The 21849-nt window shown below is 38.5% G+C and overlaps 1 protein-coding gene across 1 annotated transcript in view; it reads right to left on the reverse strand.

The window, feature by feature from the left end:
* Positions 1-21849, reverse strand: part of CAMK4 (calcium/calmodulin dependent protein kinase IV) — a 137860-nt gene that overhangs the window by 80404 nt on the left and 35607 nt on the right. Inside the window, exon 2 of the mRNA XM_083882926.1 lies at positions 1814-1892. Within this exon, the coding sequence (XP_083739052.1) occupies positions 1814-1892 (79 nt within the window). The remainder of the gene's footprint in view (positions 1-1813; positions 1893-21849) is intronic.

Raw genomic sequence — 21849 nt, forward strand, 5'->3', positions numbered from 1 at the left:
AGGAGCCTCCCTTGGAATGGGAAATGCAAACTTCCTCCCTCCAAATTATTATGGTTTTGAAATTAAGGGGCTCTTAGGCAAAGATATGGGAATAGGAGTAACAGTTCTTTACTAGGAAAATGAAAATGTAGTAGTACAAAAAAACCCAAAAACCAACCAACAAAAAAAACCCCAAACAAAATATTGACAGAGTCAGAACACAACCTGACACCCTGTTGGTCCAATAGCAGTATAATTAAATGGTGGCTGCAGTCCTCCTGCAGTGACAGATGTGGTTCTGTTGAAGCAACAATTCTGTAGAAGGGTGCAGTTTTCCTCTGAAGGTCCAGTGGTGGGGAGATGGGTCTGGTCTTCCCCTGGGAATCCAGGGTGCCTCTGGTATTCTAAATCTCAGATTGTATCCAGGCAGGAATGCTTGGCTCCTCCCACAGGAGGAGGAGCATCTCACAGTGGGATGATGTAATTTTATCAGTCATGCAGTGAGACTCAATGGCCCATTAACAGAAGGTATCTCCCTGGGCAGAGGATGGGTCATGGAAGAGATAAAGAACACTACCTCACCTGGTTTTAACAGCTGGTAATAGAATACATACTTTTGGTTACATCTTGCATTGCAACCCAAGACATAGCATAATGAACTGATGACACCTCAAAAATTCTCTGCCTTCTAAAGGAACAGCAGACCCTAAGGTGCCCCAATGCACATGCTCTGCTTCTTTCAGTGAACCAGATGCAAACTGAAAAGCAGCACACACAACTGAACCTTTGTTCCAGTTTAAACCTTGTTTTACGGTAAAAGATGACAAATTATTTCCAACATTTTGCTCATGTGAAACCCACCCATTACATCTTGCACTGAGACCACCAGTGAAGTCACCATTTGGACATGTTCATGCCTACCCAACCATCCTTATGTTTTTACATGTGAACATTCTGAACATTATGGAATAATCAATGTTCTAACAACGGAATAAACTGAATCAAAACCATTCATCAAGCAATCTCATAGCTTGCTTTCTCTCAGACTTATCTTCCCATCCTAGGAATGTGAACTGCTTTATCCCATGCCCCATATAGTCTTTCAGCCTGAAGTATCTGTTCATAACTTGCCTTTCCTCTCTTAATCTCTCTTCTTGCTTTCCACCATCTATTTTTCAGAACACATAAAAATAGCTGTAGTGTAAGTGTAATATATGTGGAGCTCTAAAAATAAATTTTCATCTCAACTGGTTCTCTAGCAATTTTGTAGTGGTAAAAAAGACTCTACAAAATGTTTAATTTTACTTGAGTTTGAGTTGGTGTTACCATCAGTTTCTAAAAAAAGATTAATTGTGTCATGGCTTTTTTTGAGCAAAAACAATGTATTAAATCAAAGAAAAAAACACTGAATATTTAAATTATTCAAGGTGTCCTTTTTGCTTTTTTATTTTCAGAGAAAGAAAACCACATATTTTTTCTAAAAGTTTTTGCCAAATCCAAGTGTATACAAATACCAGCTGAAGGTAGAAGCCCGATTTGTGGGGATAAGGCATTCCCACTACAGTACTGTTACCTCTAACAGCTGTTTTAATGATGAGGACCAAAGCTCACTCATGGAAAATATAAATTTAGCAGCTTATAATCCTAAATCTAGCACATTTTCCCCATATGAATAAACTGCACCAAAAAAAAAAAAAAAAAAAAAAAAAAAAAAAAAAAATTAAAAAAAAAAAAAAAGGAAAAAAAGAAAAAAAAAAAAAAAAGAAAAAAAAAAAGCCCAGAGAAAATCCCAAACATATTCCAAAGCAAAGTGAACGAAACAAAAATGACTTACTGTCTTCTTCAACATTTTGACGGCGTAAGGTTTCTGGGTCCCTTTCTGCCTGCATCTGTAGACAATGGATGTAGCCCCACTAAATTTAAAATAATAAAAAAAAAAAAAGAAAAAAAAAAAAAAAAAAAAAAAGAAAAAAAAAGGAAGAATAGTTGGGTTGTACATACAACTCTTCATATCTGTCAATAAACAGAGTTGCCTATATTTCTACTCCTCTCAGTTTGGGGAAAACTATCTCATTTTCCCCCACAGATGCAATAAACCCTAGCCCCCCGCCAAACCCAAGAACTGTCAAAAACTCTCTGTGTTAACCAGTGAGCTTCAGCCAACAGAAGTTGCACGAGTTTAATATCCTGCTTGGTGACACCTTGTCTGTCTCATGGCAATTCCTGGATGTCTCCTTTGATAATCAAGTGAACACATCTTGTCTTTGTTAAGGCAACACATTTGCAACACGGTTGGGTATTTTTCTAATTAATTAATTGTTGATGACAGCAATGGTGAGATAAAAAATTTTTGCACTGCTCTTTGCCCAGACAAATTTAGCACTGTGGGAATACAGCTAGAACTGACAGCCCTGCTCAGCTCATGACAGAAGTGGACACGTTGGCTTTGGTAGGCCCAGAAGAAAGAAGCAGAGATAACAAGTGTGCTTGGGTGTACTTTGGCATGCAAGTCCCTACCTGTCTGTGCAGGTCTCTGCTAGCTTATGTTAAGCAACGTTATTAAGAAACATAGATATGGTTGCTATGGTTGTTATTGCTTAAGCAAGGAGTTATTTTTACCTACAACTGAAAACGTATAAATACTGAGCTCTGGAATCAATAAAATGGCTTCATGCATCAAACCATGGAGTCCACATCTCTTTATCAATCACCATCAGGCACCAAATGGAGGAAGCAGCACCTCAGGTTAATTCAGTGGAAACTGGTGGGACTTGTTCACAGCAAAAGTGGACTGGGCTTATGTCTTCTGTTTGCCTTCAAGGTAGTTACTTGAATGTGTAAAGTCTGAGCATTCCTAACATAAAATTATGTCTCTGCTGGATGGCAAGCACTTCTCTGAGTGGGTAGTTGGGCTAGATGGTCTCCAGAGGGGGGTTCAACTTGCTGTGCTTTAAATGTTACATTCAGATACCTTTGTATTCTACCCAAAATGGATGCACCAAAGCCCGTCACTGAACTTAAGGCATCCTTGGAAGCTTCCTGCCCTCAGATCCACTCCAAGACTCAGCACTTCTAAGTAGCTGCATATTTTTAAGGTAGAGGGGACTGCAGTTATCATCTATGACTTCCTGAACAACCATTGCAGAACTGCACACAGCAGCTCTGCAGTGAGTGAATTCTCATGCATACCAGATGCCAAATTGCACTGCAGATCCTTCTGACCCAAGAGAAACCCATCTCAGTATGTCTAGGGGAGACAACCAGAAGCTACACAATGACAGGAGCAGCTGAGCAGCTTTTTTATTAAATAGCAGAATGGCATAGCCATGCTTGACTATAGGAAGCTGTGGTGCAAGGTTCATTTTGTAGGTGCTGTACAAAACTGCCATGGGTGTCCGGCACTTCCCCCTCCTCAGCATGGGCCAGACAGGTGCCAGACAAGGCTCTGAATAGGCACATCCCTATTTTCATAAGTACGTGAGTGAGCACAGGAACTGGCATTTGATTGAGAAGATACACTTCAGAAAGACTACTTCATAAGGAAAGGTCACCTGTGGCAAGGGTTATGCAGCTCAGTCATCTGTGGGCTTCTCTGTACCACATATAAATTAATCTTCACTTCATCTCAAATGCTAAAACTATTTGTCTCTCTTTAAAATACATTGATAAACGTGTGGGAGTATTGAGAGCTTCAGTGACTCCCAGAATCATTACATGAATTTAATTAGCTCTCCTCTCCTTGGCCAAGTCTCCAAAGATTCTATTTAGCAAGAAGAAAAAACATACCACATAAAAAACCCCCTCACGTCTTTTGAATACAAGAAAAGCTGTTGAAAGATAGAATTCTAAGAACGTGTAATAAGGTTTATATCTCCAGTATTTCACTGCAGGATTGCAATGGGGAAGGCAGTGCATAAACTGCAAATCATTCCTGTACCCTGCTTCACTCACAGAGAGTGCAATATAAACATTAAACTCACTAGATTACATAAATACTTACAAACTAGGCAGCAAACTTTCTAGAAATTATTGTATTTGGGTGAGGGCAGAATTAGATAAGCTATCCAGCTGACGATCCAAATAAACAGATGATCATTCCTGAGCAAATTTCATGGTGTTCACTGCTGCTGTGGCAATGGAGGGCAGTCTCTGTCTCTCAGTAAACCTAGTGTCAGTATTTGCACTGGTTTGCAACATGGTGCTGCAAAGTCTTTAATGTAAATAAGAGCCTAGCCACTAGAACATCCCAGATTATTTAACTGGCTTAGCAATGAGATGGACCAGCAAGGATAGATAGCATCACTGTTATTTAACAGTTCATTTGACTGTACCCAAACCTGGAAGACAGGCAGCATAATGCCTGAAAAAGGTGTAAGACAGCCCAGAGAAAGAATCCAGCTCAGCGGTTTGGCATCAGGCTCATTAGTCAATATCCAAAACACGAACTTTTGAAATGATTCTCAATTGTAGTTTTCTGCATATCCCTGGAGTTCTAATTTGGTGTAAAAATGGTAACAAGGTATTGCAAGACTTGGGAACCTTTTGAAAGATTTTGCTTTTGGTTTACATGGCTATGCCCAGCTCTGACAGACATGCTCCCACCAGCCAGGAGAGAAAACACCTAATATTAGCTAACAACCAACACTGCTTTCCTCTTCCATGCCAGAAACCAGTACAGGAAATCAGGAACTGGCTGGCAACCTGCTTACACCTTACACCATCCCTAGTGCTAAACATGGCAAAGAGCTATTATTATGGACCTGATTTTTTTTTTTTTTTTTTTTTTTTTTTTTTTTTTTTTTTCCTGGTAATGGGATATCTTTGCTTTTTCACAGTTAAAAAAAAATGCAGGGAGTGTGGTGGGGGGAGGGGGGGCATGGTACGAGTAGAAATCAGCCTATGGATCTTAATGTAAATGTGCAAACAGAACTGCCTCATGTAAATCACAGTGGTTTGCTTTGCTTCTTATTTTGGCTTCCTGCTGGAGCTTGCTGCTGAAGCTTTCTGCTGAATCAGCACATCCAGCTTTCCTAGGACTGTGTGACTTGGAAGGTCACCAGCTGGAGCAATTCAGGTTTTCATCACCAAAGAGCAGTAGGAAGATTCAGCTCCAAGGCTCTCATGTGAAGCTGAAACACTCAGAGAGCTGCTAATTGTGACCTCTTGCCCCTACCCTAAGTTTTTGCAACATCAAACCTTGACTGCCATGATACGGTCTCAGAACCTCCTCTTGAATTTGCATCAACTGAAAACTTCATTGATACATTTGAATACACAAATATACAGAAACCAGGAATCCTTGTGGCAACATGCCACTTCCCTCCATGGCCAGACATGTAAACCACCAGCCTCTCAATGTCCCATTCTCTGCAAGGGATGTTTCACTTTGTCTGAATGATAAGTATAAGTAGTCCTATAGAAAGAGATCACCAATACTCAATGGTTAAGGCAGTTACTTGATAAGCAGCAGACAACAAGATTCAAGAGAATATTTAATCCTACCCTACTAACATTTTAAATGGGAGAAATTGAGAGGGCCCTGAGCCCAAACAGCTGATAATCACTTGCAGAATTGCATTGCAGTGTATGACTGACAAGTGACCCATTACCAATTCAGGCTAGAAACCAGAAAACCTGTCTCCCATATTCCACAAAATTACTTACTATATTGTGTTTGCCTATTTAGAATTGATTCTGTCAGCTTTTTCCTCTTTGTATTTAGTGAATATATACAAACATATATATCTTTTCATATATATATATACATATTTATAAGAGATATTTATTACATATATTTGCGCATGTAAATGTGAATTTATTTATTTATTTCCAATTAAAATTAGGTTTAAAGAAGCATCTAGCTGCTGGGGATTTTCATCTTTGCCTGGAAACAGTTTACCTGAATTCAAAACATAAATTATTTGAAGATGACTGGAACAAGAAAAATAGGAAAAAAAAAAGAAAAAAAAAAGGCATATTATTGAAAATATTACCATTCTCCTTCCCTGACATAGGTGTTTCAATCTGGAAAGCTGCCTAATGATTCTATTAAAGATTTACTTTTCAAAGCCCAGGTATAACTGTGATCATGCTAAAGAAGAAAAGCCACAAGAACAACAAGAGATCATTTTACTGTGAAGATGCCAAATGCTTTGCTACAAAAATATGTTTCTATATACACATATGTGTTGAACTTAGAAAAAACCTGAAAATAATGTATACATTAACTACTCTGTCATAATGAACAACAAAAACACTCACGTTTCTGATGCCACCTACAAAGAAGACAATGACAACACATAAGAAAGCTCATGATGTCTTATGCATAGAATGTATCACAGCTGAGGCACACACAACCCAGTATTAGCACAGAAATAGTTTTCCTGAAGTACAAATATTTAAGTGACACAATAAATTCACTCACCCATCAGTGAAGCAACGTAAGTATGTACCACTAAATACATCAAAACAGACTAAAATTCAATAACTGACTTCTGCATGTGTGTTGTCTAACACACAAATTTGAAAAATGCTTTTAAAATACTTAAAATGTGCAAAGCCTTCTGCCCCCTCCTCACCCACCTCTCAATGTACAATTGGTTGAGCATTCTAGGTTATTTTTCTTATCATTATTCTCAGGTGTTACTAAGTTTCCAATCATTTCAGAAGGACTGTTTTAAAGGTTGGGCAGTAGCACCACAGTGCCCTGCCTGTGCTAAGGACTCCAGACTGTATGACTGAGAGAAAAGGCATGGCCACAACTTCAAATATATGCAGTCAAAAATAGTGGTGTCAGCACAGATGGAAGGAAGGCAGGGATGCCCAGGAGGGGCATTAAGGAGGTGGAAGTGATCAACAGAATTTGCACACAAAGGAGAAAATGGAATTTGCAGGATTCTGCAGTGAAGCCTGGCAGAGAGAGAAAATACAAAGAAAAGACAGAATTTGACCCAGTTTGGAAAAAGCATTTCTTCCCTTAAACCCGCAAAAAGCTTCTGCCTCTGAAACAGGAAAGGCAACCAAAATGAAATGCGGCCATATGTTTATTTGGCCACAGATAGGTAGTAAAAGTAAATTCCTCAAGCTGCAGCTTTTAAAATAAAATAACACTGAAGGAAATTTGGTCTTTTCAAAAGTAGGTCAGCATGCCCACTCATGCCTACTCATCCTGGTTTTTTATATTGCCTTTGAATCAACTCATTACAAATACAGTCCTCAATGTAATCTCCTGTAAATTTAATTTGGATTAAATTCCTTAAGTTCTGAATTGATTTTTTAAAAATAAATTAGTTTGTGCTTTGTGCAGTCAAACAATAATTACACAATCAAGTTTGTCCAATAAAAACAGGTGAAAGAATGATCGGTCCCAAGAAAACTGTACCTGGTACAAAGCCATGGAAATCTGTGCTGCCAAAACTGTAGTAAGAGACCAAAGTCCATTACAGGTTTCCACAAAGAATACTGATTTCTTTGTACAGTTTACAGAAGTATAAAGTTAAAGCACATTTATTTGCTTTTTCTTAGATATACACTAAAAGGTCAAAAATGAATTTATAGAAATGAAATTACTATTCCTAGACTTCAAAATTAAGCATCCTGTTTGAAGCTAAAAGACTGGACAGAATAAAAAATAAAAAATAAATTAAAAAAAAAAAAAAAAAAAAAAAAAAAAAAAAAAAAAAAAAAAAACAAAAACAAAAAAAAAAAAAAAAACACCAAGAACGAGAGAGAGAAAATCTATTAACAGTAAGAGGATTTAAAATTAGTTTAAAAGTGCATATTCCATGGCATTAATAATATTGCCTTCACTTTAAAAAGTACATACATGTAAATTTGGAAATTCTCACAACTTGTATTTCATGTAGAAGTATTATACAAACTCTTTCTACAGTAATCTGACAAACAATTCTTTAATTTTTCAAATCTAATCTCAAAGCTTCTTCTAAATATCAGTACCTATATTTACAGGGCTTGCAGGCAATTGCAAGCAACTGCAGCCCTCTCTTTCCCCTCATTATTTCATGACTTGCATATAGAATGGAAAATTTCACAAAACATATATATAATTTAGGAGCAGCAAAAAGCCTTGGATTCCCACATTCTATCAGGAATGAAACAAATCTTTAAAGAAGGCAAGGTTAATGGAAAAAATGTACATGGTTCTGAAAACGAAATCTAATTCCATTGCATTCCAGGGTCTGGACAGTCTGATTTTTAGAATGAAAACATCCATGCATTTTCAGGGTTTTGGGTTTGTTTTTTTATTTTACTTTTAGCTGCTGACTAGATTTTCTAATATTTGAGGTGAAAGGACTTTTTAGAAATGGTTCAGGCTGGCCTGCAAAGGCAATGCAATAGTCTACCAAGGTATTTTTTATACTCAGCCTTCCCTGCATTCAGCGGATAAAAGGAGCCTTACAAAAGCACAACAAAAGACACACACCATTAAAAAAACCCCAAAACTGTAATCAAACTAGTGCTTGCCAATATTCTTGAACCTGTAACTGCCACAGATAACAATTTGTATAACTGTAATTCTTTAGACATGGGGTAGGTTGGCTGGTGAAACACTAATTAAAATGCAGCAGTTCGAGCCACTCCTGCTGTGGTGGCTGGACCAGCAGCTGGTAATTCCTGCTGGGACTGCAGCAACATATTCCTAACTTGCTTCCAATGGGGCTCCTCCCCCCACTATTGCAGGAAATTTATAGAAAAAGACCTCTATCCCACAGAGAGGCTAAACACACTGTTACACTTGGCACTAGTGTCTTTTTAAACCACAGGAATTCAGTTAGGAGTCACATTACTGCTTTCTTTCATATCCATATTAACATTAGATAATTTCCCCGACATCAAATGCTACTTTTTAAATTTCAGTTTAGCTGAAAATTGGGGACAAGAAAGAGACCATCAGCACTGAGTCCAGCTTCCCTGCCTTTCATTGAGTGGAAATAGCTGACCCAAACATACTAAAAGAGCATGAATCATTATCTCTAGCGTTAATTTGAAAGCATGGAAGCAAAACTCAAACTACACTTAATTCCAGAGGTTGCTGCTGTACTGTGTGTACATTGCTACCTTGGAGTAACCAAACTTTCTGAAATTTAGGCTCTTCAACAAAACTTCAGATATGATTGCTGAAATGCATATATGAGGTAAAGATTAGAGCACTTCCTACAGCACTATGTTAGAAAAATGTACAGGAAATACATTCACCATTTCTTCTTTTTCCTTTAGCCCCTCTAATATGTTGGGTCGGACCGCACACTGGAATAGCTGTATCTCTAAAGCAGCATGGGAATTCTCAGTAGGAAACCAAATTTCTTTCCTACCAAGTCAGAAAAAACATGTCACAAACTTGGCTGAAACTGAAGTTATAATAGTAGGGAGCTGACTTTTCAACATGAAGTTCCTGCAGTCCAACAGACGCAGAAACCAATCTTCAATATTTTATTTAGAAATTAGTTTTCCTTGAGAAATGCTCTTCTCTTTTCAGGGACTGGAGAGTCATGGGAGACTTAGCTACCCATGTTTAAGCAATTCAGTGAAATGAGAACAAAGAAAAGAAGGTAGAAGAGTGGACCACGAGAAACCATGCATGTTTTTGTCCTTGGTACTGAACTTTGGACACGGTGGGGCAAATTTTTCAACACATGTGCTTACACTGCATGTGCAAGATGCAGACCCAGATCTTTAGACTGGCAGCCTCAAGCATTTTCTCAAAACCACAGATGCTGTGCACAGGTATAGCCTGACTGGCCCTTCCTAAGTCCCACACAAAGCCTGACAACTGAAACTATCCAGTGAACTCACCCCTCCTGAGAATACATATGCCTTATTTAAAGCACCATTTCAACTCCCATCTCGTAAGTAGCACTTTGCCCCCACCCTCCTCTTAAAAGATACTAATGAAGAATAAAGATTATTTATTTAAAGTTAATGAAGAATGCATGTGAGGAGAAAAGAGTCCTGAGAGTAAAAACTGTAAAACCTTCTGTGTTGCAAACCCTTCCTTCCTGGGCCCTTCCTGCGCAGAATTACCTACCTGGCTTTTTTTCCTGATAACATATTCCTTCATCAGGCAGAGAGATTCTTTACCAATTAATAACATGGGCAAAACTTACTTGGCTTGGTGAAGTTAATTTTAATTATTGCAAATAACAACTGAGTGGAAACTGGAAAGAAAAGTCTTACATCAGAACATATTTTAATCATATATTCAGGCTTCGATGGGAATGCTGTGCCTTTCTGGTATAATTATTTATGTGACTTTTACTTTACACTGTTGTGTACAGCACAGGTGTAAGAACACTAATGCTGCACAAAGCATTGTGTGACAGAAGAGATGGTCTCTCTATCCACTAGAACCCCCAGAAACATGGATAAAGCAGGCAGTGTGTGGGTGGGTTTAGCCCATGTGCTCTGAAGACAGAAGGTCAAATGGGATATCCCAAATGTGTCTCAGGGAAAGAGAAATACCAACAACAAAGCCACTACCACCAAAAAAAACCCGACCAACCAAAGCCCCTCATAGCCTGTGCATTCAGTTCCAGAAGTTCTGTATTTTGGCTGGTGAACAGTACTTCTGCTCATTTGTTTTTCCTGCTGTGTTGCTGCTCTTTCTGGTTTTGGTGCTTTATAACTGTAAGTCTGAGCTTACAGTTTGCAGCTCTGACTGACTTCCCCATATTCCCTCCTGAAAAGCATTATATATTTGGCAATTTAGTGTGGTCACATCTTCTCCAGAACTTCCTGTAATATAAAGACAGAAGTTTTGGCATCCACAGCTAAATGAAGCCCCCAGCCCTTTCTGTATCAAATACAACATCAATTTCCAAACCTGAAGCTCTTTCTTGCCTGCATCAGCTGTCACCTGGAGCAATAAACTATATAAAAACCCCCATTTGTTCTAGGAAAGACTTGCTGTGTCTCAGTCCAGTGGACTCCACCAAGTCCCTACTCACATGCCCATAGTCAGTCTGAGTGACTGGAGCTGAAAACTATGATATTGCTCCCAGAAGTTTCCTTCTTCAGCACTCTGTGATGAACACTGCAACTCACCAGTGACATCAGCACTTTGACTCAAATATTCTCACACCTGCTGTAACTGGGCATTTAACATTCTATTAACATTTTAGAGACTCAGCTTTCCCCACACAATGTTTTCTTTGGTACTATTCCCTATTAATTAAAGAACTTAACTTTTTTATTCTTTTGCCTTCCTTACCCAGCACATTTTCAAAGCATGTTCTTTGGTAAATTTAATCAATAATACAACTTCAGCTTCCTCCTTTCTGCTTTTCCTGAAATTCCAATTTTCACCATTCTATCATTTGGCAGCTCCCAGTGCAGCTAAACCTATGAAAACTTCATAAGGATGTTAAGAAGCCCTTTTCAATAACCATGATCACAGACCGTCCTGCTGATTAATCACACACATCTGCAGGCAAGTGCACGTACACTGAATTGTTTTCATGAAAGTGTCACCACTACTCAATGCTTGAAATAAATGAAATTATTGCTTTCGAGGAGAAGATTCTAGAACTTCTAGTCCATTAACATCTTTTATCTTTTCTTTAGGTTCTCTACACCAGTCACTGACCAAGCCAGTATTTAACTGGTGATGCTAGAAAAAGGCTGCAGTTTCCATTTTTAAAGGACTGAGGCTTTTTAGCTGTCAGAGCTGCTCTGTAATCCAGAAGAATGAATCTCATCTAATCTGTGTCAGTCTTTATTCCTCTGCATAAAGAACTCAGCACAGTGGTGTATTAGATGTTTGGAAAGAAATTACTTCTTTCATGTACTCCCCATCATACTGAAACTTCAAGCACAGCATTCTCCAATGACATACCTTAAGGTTGTCATTTTCAAACTCCACTGGAATGTAAAATAGAATTGCAGTTAGGCAATATTTGTGAGATAGTCTGTACAGGATTTACAGATTCACATTTTTAAAACATGTTTTTTAAAAGGTTCTGTGTGTGTACCTTCAGAGTGACTTTTAAAAAAAGCATGCAGTCGATTATGCCCATGCACCCATTCATGTTCTTGTAAAATCTAAGTGGGTGACAGCCATGCAGATCAGCTGTCCATGCCAGCAAGTGGCTGTTGTGTGCCCTGCACAGCAGAAGTCCCCTGCAGGCACAGCTCCAGCATCAACATCAGCCACAGCCTGGGAAAAGGGTTGTGGTGCACCAGCAGCAAGGAAGGTTTGGATATGGAACTTCAAAGGTCTTCTGTTGTCAGACCAGCAGGTTCTTCTGTGTTCCTCAACACCACTTTGTGTGCCCACATCTCTCTTTGTGTCCTCTGGAACCACCTTTGTGTCCCTGCACTCTCCTTTCTGTCCTCACACATCACTTTTTGTCCCTGAACACCCCTTTGTGTCCCTGCACACTACTCTGTGTCCCTGGAAACTGCTCTGTGTCCCTGCACACCCCTCTGTGCCCCTGCACATTATTTTGTGTTTCTGCAAAACCCTCTGTGTCTCTGCATATCTCTGTGTCCCTGCACATCCCTCTGTGCCCTGCAGACTGAGTGTCATATTGACATGCAGAACATTCTCCTCTGAATAAGAACCAAGCTGTGTATATCATGTACTTCTGCCACCCCTTCCCACAATTTCCTTTCTCGATATTTGGAGAGGAAATACCCTTAATGAGATTCATGTGAAGTCCAACTCTGCAAATTTAGCTTCACAGGTGTCAAAATGCTGCTTCTGGGCTTAAATCTGATTTGGGGAAATTTATCCAAAATCAAGGAATTCTTTTTTGAAGAGTTAATTGAAGATGCACAAGACTCATAGTGAGCAATACACCATCCCTCTAGATGCTTAGTTTTGCTTTAACAATATTTTATGTCCTGGTATCTAGTTAATGTTTTTATCTGGCAAAATGTATGGCACAAAGTTTTAGCCTATATCAATGCCATAAAGAATTTTAGTAATTTTGGGCTCTCTAAAGCTTTGGTTCTAAAAATAAGGTCAAAATATAATATAATTTTAAATTATTTGACACATCCTGAAAAAAAATTTTTTTGATGTTCACTATATTGCTGAGAAGTTTATCCATATTTTTATCCAGAAGAAATGTTTCCTTATTCCTCCATCTGAACCTTTGAAAATAAAAGTTTTTTCCCCCGCTGACTTAACAAACCTATTGGCAATGGCAGTTTGTGAATTCTGTTAGGAAACAAATGCTTTTGAAGAAACAACACTAATGCTTGTTAAACTTTGAATACACTCACAAGCTTGAGAAACCATTGCAAGCACATGGGTAACAGCAATCTGTGCAGGACTATGTCCTGTCCTGACAAAAAAACAAGTAGTTATGTCTGACAAAATACCAATCATTGTGGCTAAACAGTCCTTGCCCTTTAGAGAGAGCTTTTTGTATTGCATTTTCTATAAGTGCTCAAGGATCCAAATTTTTTGTGCATGATGCGGACTGTAGCCTCAATCCCACTCTGTCCCTTTCCTCCTGCAGCTTTCTGTTTTTTCCATTCACCCACTGGAGCTATCAGCAGTTCTGTAACTTCTTACTCACGCTCCATGTTGCTCTTCCCTTAGCACTTCTGCATTTTGAGAAGGTTGTGCACTATTTCAGCAACTCTCACCGTCCTGTTTGGGGTCAATTAACAAATCAGGTAGGCAGAACAAAAACTAAAATACCTCATATTCAAAATATTACAGAGTTAGACTGTAAAATATTACAACCTTAAACAGTCTACCTTTTCCCTGGTTATGTAAACAATGTGGTTCAGACAGATAGAAGCTGCACTATAAACTGACTCAGGCACAGAATGTATTTAGCTGTAGGAAGCAAGAACAATGAAAATAACCTCAGGAAGATTTGAGGGACTGCATAAACAGTCATGTGGTTTGATTTTAATCACAGGACACTGGAACATGAACAACATACATGCTTTGGTGCTAAGGAGGGTTTAAACCCACTTCCCTCATCTTTCTTCCCCTGCTGAACACATATTGTAAGAAGAAAACAAATAAAGAGATAATATGTCTAACAGCTCACCACAATGAAAACAGTAACACTGACAAAACCTCGAGGTTTTTGTTTTCCTAGGGAATGACATTATGCAAATGAAAACAGTAAACATAACAATCTGAAGGGCTTTTAAGATGTTTTTCTAGTACTTATAGGGAAGTTTTCAATACAAGCACTACTCTTGCAAACCATTTTCCCAGTGAAGGATAAGTTTAGCACTCTTTAGAGTTTGACAGACAGCCTCAAATGCACTCAGCTGGTGCTTGAGACACTTAGAAAACCTCTGTATCTCCTTGCAAAGACAGAAGAAAGTTGAGGTAGGACATAAAGAGTGTAGAGTGGCTTTCAACTATGGATGTCTAATCTAGGTCTGAAGAAGAGTTTAGGTCAGAAGTGGGATGTGGTGATGTCATGTAGTTGTATTTGTGGACAATGACTGCACAAGGTAGAAAAATATGTCAGTTAAAGAACAAAGCACACTCAAAGCAACTTAAAGAACCAGAGCTGCCATTCCAGGGTACAGAAAAACTGTGTAACACCTGTATAGCTGCATCTATCTATGATTCAGATATATAAGCAATAAATTAACTCCAAAGAAGGTGGTACTGAGATGTTTCCACCTGTTATATATTCCTGTTCTTACATGACGTTAATTATAGGCATTACAAGCCACTTAGATGCTTTAGGTCATATATTTCAAATTAATGGCTTCATTTCTCCATATTCTTATTTTTGAGGAGACTCTTCAAAGCCACCATCAGTCCCCTCAGGAAAGAAAACCTGTTACCTGAATAACACACTGCTATCATGCACTTACTGGATTTACCCTTATGGCTGCAATTAGCTAATTAGAGTGCTTTTTTTACATCCCTTTTCTTTGGTAAGCCTTTCTATAGCTGCATAAATGCAAAATTTATCTACAGGGCAAATTTGCCAGCAACAAAGAAGTAGGACTGGGTCCTAATTGCAGGGTGCTGAAGTGTAATGTCTGTGAAGAGGAGTAATTAAAAGTCTTAAATTTCTGCCTCCATTTCTCTAAAAGTAAAAAGCAAAATACACCTTCCTTTGGCACCATCATTTTTCTAACACAAAATTACTACGGCCTTGAAAAACACCTCCCCCCCACACAGAAAAAACCCTACACAAGCTGCCACCCTCCCACCAACCAACCAACCAACAACAAAGAAAATCTGGAAGAGGGAAGTGAAAAAGAAATGAGATATGTACTTCATATACCTCTTAGGTTTTACCAAAGGGCAAAGACGATAGACCTCACAAATATCTTTGCTAAGACCTCAGTTTAGTGTGGGAGTCGTTTTGCAGTGTAGAGCTACAATAGCAGAAAATTAAGTACATTTCTTGAATTATCGCCCCAGGGCAAAACCTCTCCATTTTGAAATAGAGGGTTTGCATTTTGTGTCAGGGATCTTATTACATGAGAAACTGACTTCCAAGTGTGGCATTAGTCTTCCATTTTTGTTCTCTCTGGGGAAGTCAAATTAAGACAGAGTTCTTAAGAAGTGGTGTATTTGCCTTCTCGAAAGGTAGACTCTAGGTATTTAAACATACACATGCTGCAACTCCAGTGAGAATTTCTAATTTCTGACATAGTCCATCTGCTAATCTTTCAGCAGGGTGGGCCTGGCTACAGGCAGAGAAATCAGAAACTGCTGCTGTTGCTGCAGAGATGCTGAGAAGGCCTGGCCATATGGTGAGCTCTGGAGAGAGAGGGAGAGAGAGAGAAAATTCTTAAAAAGGTCACCCTGACTCTAAAGACCCACGTTGTTCTGGTTGATTCATCTGGGTCGTGAAACAGCTCCCAGGTGTAGTCATAAGGTAAGTCTCAAGAGGTAGGAGAACAGGACAAATATTATGAAGTTACAGTCAGCAAATACTTCCATATGTCATAATTCCAAACAACATTCTTATTATTTACTGCAAATCCTCCCTCTCCTCTCAAAATAAAGAAAGGAAACAGGACAGATGGAGTTAGGATATTTCTAGTGTGTTTATCAGCAGGAAAACTGATGTACATTTACAAATATCCCTCTTGCCAGCCACATAAGGGAAGACAAACTGTATTATTTGTACTAAGTCAGACAATATCCTTTTGCTGATCTGACACCATATTGCCCCTGCTTGGGAACCCACTCTGGATCCACTGAGTGGATCCCACCCAGTGACTCACTGCCCACAAATTCAAATGGGTTCCCTCCACTGCACAGTAGCACAGTCAAGAGCAGAGAACTCAACCATGAGCTCCAAACACTGTCAGGAGCTGAATCCATTCTTCACAGCAGCATGGAGCGCAAAACATCTCATTAACACACAAGGACTGAACTTAGTACTTTAAAATCTAGGTGTGTGATTTTTAGCCATAGATTTTTCAATCCTGCATTTACAAAGATCAGTGCAATCATTGCTATTATCAGACTACACAGGAACAAAAATACTATTGTGGGGCACAAGAGAGTGAGGGAACTGTGCAACATTCCTGGTCAAAGTGCATTTTTGCCCTTATTTCATTTGAACTTTTAAATACTGAACTATTCCCCCCAAATGGTAATCTAAAGAAAACCTCCCATTGTTTAGTGATAGTGTTTTTCTTCCATCACATAGTTTGTAGAAATCTGCTTGATTTCCCAGATGTTGGTATTTACTGCAGCCTTCTGCCTCCTAGAAAGCATACATGACCTTCTGATAGACAATGTCTCTCTTTACAGAAGTTAGAATCTAGCATTGCAATACTTAATAGCTTATTTCTCAACCCCTGGTAATTTTTTTATGCCACAGTATTAAAGTTTTTTGAAAACTGCAGAACATATAATGCATAAAAGAATGCTCTGCATTAAGTTTATAATCAGTTGTATTATTTCTTGGGAAGGTAAACCAGAATTATCAGCCATGTCACATCTTTTACTTGTATTTGCCCAGTATTCAAAATTCAGAGGAATAAACTCCCAAACCTAGGCGACCTACAGGAAGAGAGGGCATGGCACAGTGATGCTGAAGTGCCCTCTGATGAACAGAGTATCCCTGAGACCGTAGGAAAAATGAAAAACTGAAAAATGAAAACAGAGGATTCCCAATTCAAATCTGAAGATATATTTGCTGTACCATCATAAAGATAAATGTTAAGAGTAATCAATCTTTGAAAAAGATGCTAAAGCTATTCAGGACTTAAATGAGGTCCCGGTTTGTACTTCAGACTATGATTTCATCATATATTTGATACATTTTATATGCAGTTACATAAAATTAAAAGTAATTACAGAAGTTATCCTGGATTAGTACACCATGGCATAATGCATGTGTTACTCAAATGTATTCATTCACCGCAGTCATACTACAATGATGCAGGCAGCAAAAGTAATTCCCAGTTATGAGACTTATGGGGTCATTTGTTGATTTCTGTGAAATAACACAGATTTTGTGAGATAGAACCCAGAAGACTTAATAATTCTAATTTTTTTTCCTAATTCATTTTTTAAAGCAAATTATAATTGGAAAATACTCTGATTTCCAATGTCTCAACAAATGGGCTTAGCTTCCTCCTGAAATTAGCAATTATTGCAAACCTACTGCTTAACATAGTTTAGTAACTATTTATAAAACATAAAATCAGCAAACTTCTCATTTATCATACCACACAATAAAGCATCCTGTTTTCATCTTCATTCCCCTTCTCTCACCAAAGAGCCCATGAAATTTTGTAAGCACACCAATTATTTTTTCCTAATGGAGGAACACTGCATGCACTGATACTTTCTAGTCATCAGGAAGATCTAGTGCCAGTATTGTTCACAAAATGAAGAGGTAGATTGTTTTCTCCCAGTTTGTGCAAATAACCTCCCTGACTATAATTTAAAGATGTGAAATTATTTTCCAGAGTTTCAAATCTACTCCTATCAACTGCAATGGTAGAAAGTCAGAGTTTCATAGTTTGTCCATCAGAGTGGATTTTATTTGCAAAGAGTTAACAGTAATTGCCTATAAAGAGAGATTTAAGGGTAATTATTTGGCTGCCTGGTTTATAGCACTGTAGTTTGATAATAAAACACACTGACCATGATAAATGAAAGTCCCTTGCCTCTAGTAAAGTAAAAGAAATGAGGACATTACTTTAAAAAAAAAAAAAAAAAAAAAAAAGAATCCTGGCTTTGTAATTTAATTAGTCCCTGATCAGAAAGATGTATCCCATTAGTCTGAGACAGGAGTGCTGCCCCAAGAAGCATCCTCCAAAGAGAGGGGAGAGTTCATGTGAGAAGCGTGGTCTGCTCCCAGTGCAGGGAAGAGGAGGGGGCACCATAGCAGGGACCAGTCACAGCCCCAGGGAGGTGGAAGGCACAGAATCAGTTTTTCAACCTGGGACTTTCTTGGACTTACTGAAACTTCAGTATTATATGGACCACTTGTAAACAGAATGACTTAAGTTAAAGGAACTGCAGAAAATACAGTTATTTACTACATGGTTGCCTATAGCAGGCTCAAGTCTTTCAGCATTTTCCTTTTTCTTTTTTCTGGGTTTGGGGTTGCTTTTGAACATTTGTTTTAGAGGTTTGTTGTGGTGAATTTTTTTTTTTGTTTGTTTGTTTTTGGGGGCTTTTTGGGTGGTTTTTGTTTGCTTTTGTTTTTGTTTTTTTAATCTATCCTCAAAACCTTATATTTGTAAGGGCTATTAATAATGAACATGCAAGGTTATTTTTGTACTATACAGTACTAGAAATGGGCAGAAGACAGCAGTAAGGTGAAATTACTCCCATTCTCAAACAGTGCAGCAGGGCTACACAACTCTATAATGAAAACTGCTGCTCTGGTTGTGTTTCATAAATTTATGCATGAGTTAAAAAAAAACCCTTGCAGTTATTTCAAGTAATCTTCATATAATAAAGTGAACACCATACTTCACACAGTAATTGTTAGTGGTGTAACATTATTTCAGCCATGATACTCTAAAAGGGCAAATTGCATGAGGAGGTAATATGTTATTAAATATATTGACACTGTGGAAAAAGCAGACATCTTTTAGTTCTGTCTTCAGATACTACTTCAGTAACATGAGTTGATTATATGGTGAAAATGCCTAAGATCTTCTTGTAGAGATCATTTCACTGAGCACTAGAAAATGTTTACCAAATGGCAACATTTCCAAAATTGTCTGTCCTACTGATTTTTTAAAATTTATACCTCTGTAGCATATGTTAATCTTACAAAGAACTAGTTCTTCATCTTAGTGTTGAGTTAAAGTGATTGAAGAGGTTACAAAAATCAGGAAGAATTTGGCCGAAGCACATAAGATGTCAGCAACCAGTACAATGTATTCTAACAGAACAGTTAAAACCTCCACAAGCATCAACAGAATAGCCTAAACCCAAGCTTGGCTCTTTTCAGATAGATTTTGTTCCCTTGGCCATTCTCAGGTGTAACCAAGGAATTATTTCTTTTCAGAGAGGAAAAAAAGTGTAAAAACTCCAATGTCAGCTAAGGGAGTTTGGAAAGATGTGATAGTTAAGACCAGGACCTGACACATTAAGTTTTAAACACCTCTGGCTAATTTTAGCTCTGCACAGTATTTACATCAGCTTTTGGTACAACACAGGACTTTGAGTAATCCTTCCTTATTAGCAGACTCATCAGATGTCTCATTGGCACAGCCTTGCTCTACTTTGGCTTTACCTCCCCATTTGTCTGACAGTTTGTGATGCGAAAGGCAGTGCTGAACAGTTCTGAACCATCAACTTGCTTGTCTGACTCAATACAATTCTTTTCTTTCCATCTGTACAGAAACAGTGAGCAAAACTGATATAATCAAATGTCAGTGTGTGCCTCTCTGATAATTATATGAATTCCCTTTGCAGGTAACAGAGAGCAATTGGCAGTTTTGGAACACGGCTCATTCCATCCTAAGGGCATTTTGAACAGGTTGGGTATAACATGACCTGAAAGGGTTTTAACTCTGAGCACCGATGAAGCTTTTTATAGGTACCTATAAAAGTAACTGTCTTTGATAAGGGGAAATTGCTCCCACTCTTTCTAAGTACAGCAGCCCATAGAGAAATGAGTTTTTGAATGCAGGTCATGGCAACCTCTTCTCAAGACTCTCAAGAGCAGCAAAAAAACATCACCATGATACCCATCTCTCATGATCCAGAGCCCTTCCAATGTCTTGGTCAGTGAACAGCATTTGATATTCTCTTGATTTAGTCAAAACTAAACGGATCTCTCAATCCTCTGCCTCCCCATGTTCCCCCAAACCAGTCCACACTAACACGTGTGATGAAACCATTCTGAGAAAGCAGCTATGCTGTGTCATGGGGGCATGCACGAAGTTCCCCACAGCACACCATCACTTGAAGCAGGAGAAAGAGCACAGGAAAGAAAAACCTTTGGGAGAAATAGAAAAGCCATCTTAGAGGGAGAAGTGGAGAAGGACATGTACATATGTATCTATATTTATCTAGATATCTGGAGATGAGATAGGCAGATATGGCGAGACACTGAGGGAGGCTGAGGAGGGATGGATGCTGAAGTGAGAAGACAGGCACAAGAAGATAAGGTGGTGAGAAAAGGAGGTGGTGGGAGTGTGCAGAGTGGGTCAGGAGACATGCCAAGTGAAGAGCTGCATAGTTAAGAAAAGGAGTGAGAAAAACTAATTCAGAACAGAAGCAGCACCAAATAGAAAATACCCAGGTAGGCCCATAGTTTCAGAGTCTGGGGACACAGAGAATGCAACGACAAAAAAACCCCAAAAAAATACAGTGGAGAACAAGAGCAAGAGGAAACTTCAAGTTTGAGGAGAACAACTGTACTGCTTTTCAAGCCAGGCAATGAGTAATGGTACAGAGAAGCATAAAATGGAGTGAAGAATATGTAATAGCTCAGGTCTTTATTTTTTTCTTCTTTAACACCTTAATTTAATCATGAGTATCTTAGAGAAGATGCAACACTTGCTGAACATAATTAAATGTGATACCAATTTTTTAAGGCTCAATGCAGCATCAAAAGTGGCATGAAACACAGCTCTGTAGAGTTGCTACACCTAATGTCATTTCAAATATTACACATTCAGGAATTGAGAGCAAAAAGAAATTTAACTGTGGCAACCTGCATCAAGCTGCAGTATCAAGCCTCATGCTTGCATGTGGGCATAACTCATGCCTCACTAAAATACAGTCTAAAAAGGCCTGTGCCCTTTCTGCACACCTTGTGTAACTGAGCAGTCTGTGCTCTGACAGATGCTACTGAGACTGATTTATAGTATTCAAATTTCAACTCTGAGAAACAACCATCTCTAAAGATTGTCTGTCTGTCTGTTCTTCATATGAAAGTAAACTCATTCTGTAAACTGAAAAACCCCCAGCTTTTAAAGAAAAATACATAAATTAACCATATAAATCCACCTTTAATAGGCTGCCAATAATCTTCCCCCTCAAGCTCACCTTCTCTTGTAAAAGCACTGAAATTCCTTTATGCTCCTATGCGTAAATGTGAGAAAAAATATAAACCATTTTTACTTGATCTTTTACTATTACAATAGATTAAGTAGGCACATTTTGCCTTCTTGCAATGTCTTTACCTTCCTACCGCTGTTCTGTAAATGTGAGGTTATTTAAGTCAACCATATAATGTAGTTTGAAGTGCTCCTGCAGCATATCATTTCAATAAGTATGTAACTGCTTCTATTATTGCTGCTATTGATCAGCTACAGTTTTTCTGCCATGGAAATGAAAGAATACATCTTACAGCAGCTATCAGTCACTCATGGGATGACAGGATCTATTAGCCCTAGGCAAATCCTATGTGCACACAATGGGCTTTACAGGCAACAGAGGGGAAAAAGCCATATACTCTTCAAATCTTATTACTT

Source organism: Zosterops lateralis (genome assembly GCF_965231275.1).
Source record: "Zosterops lateralis genome assembly, chromosome: Z".
Taxonomy (NCBI): domain Eukaryota; kingdom Metazoa; phylum Chordata; class Aves; order Passeriformes; family Zosteropidae; genus Zosterops; species Zosterops lateralis.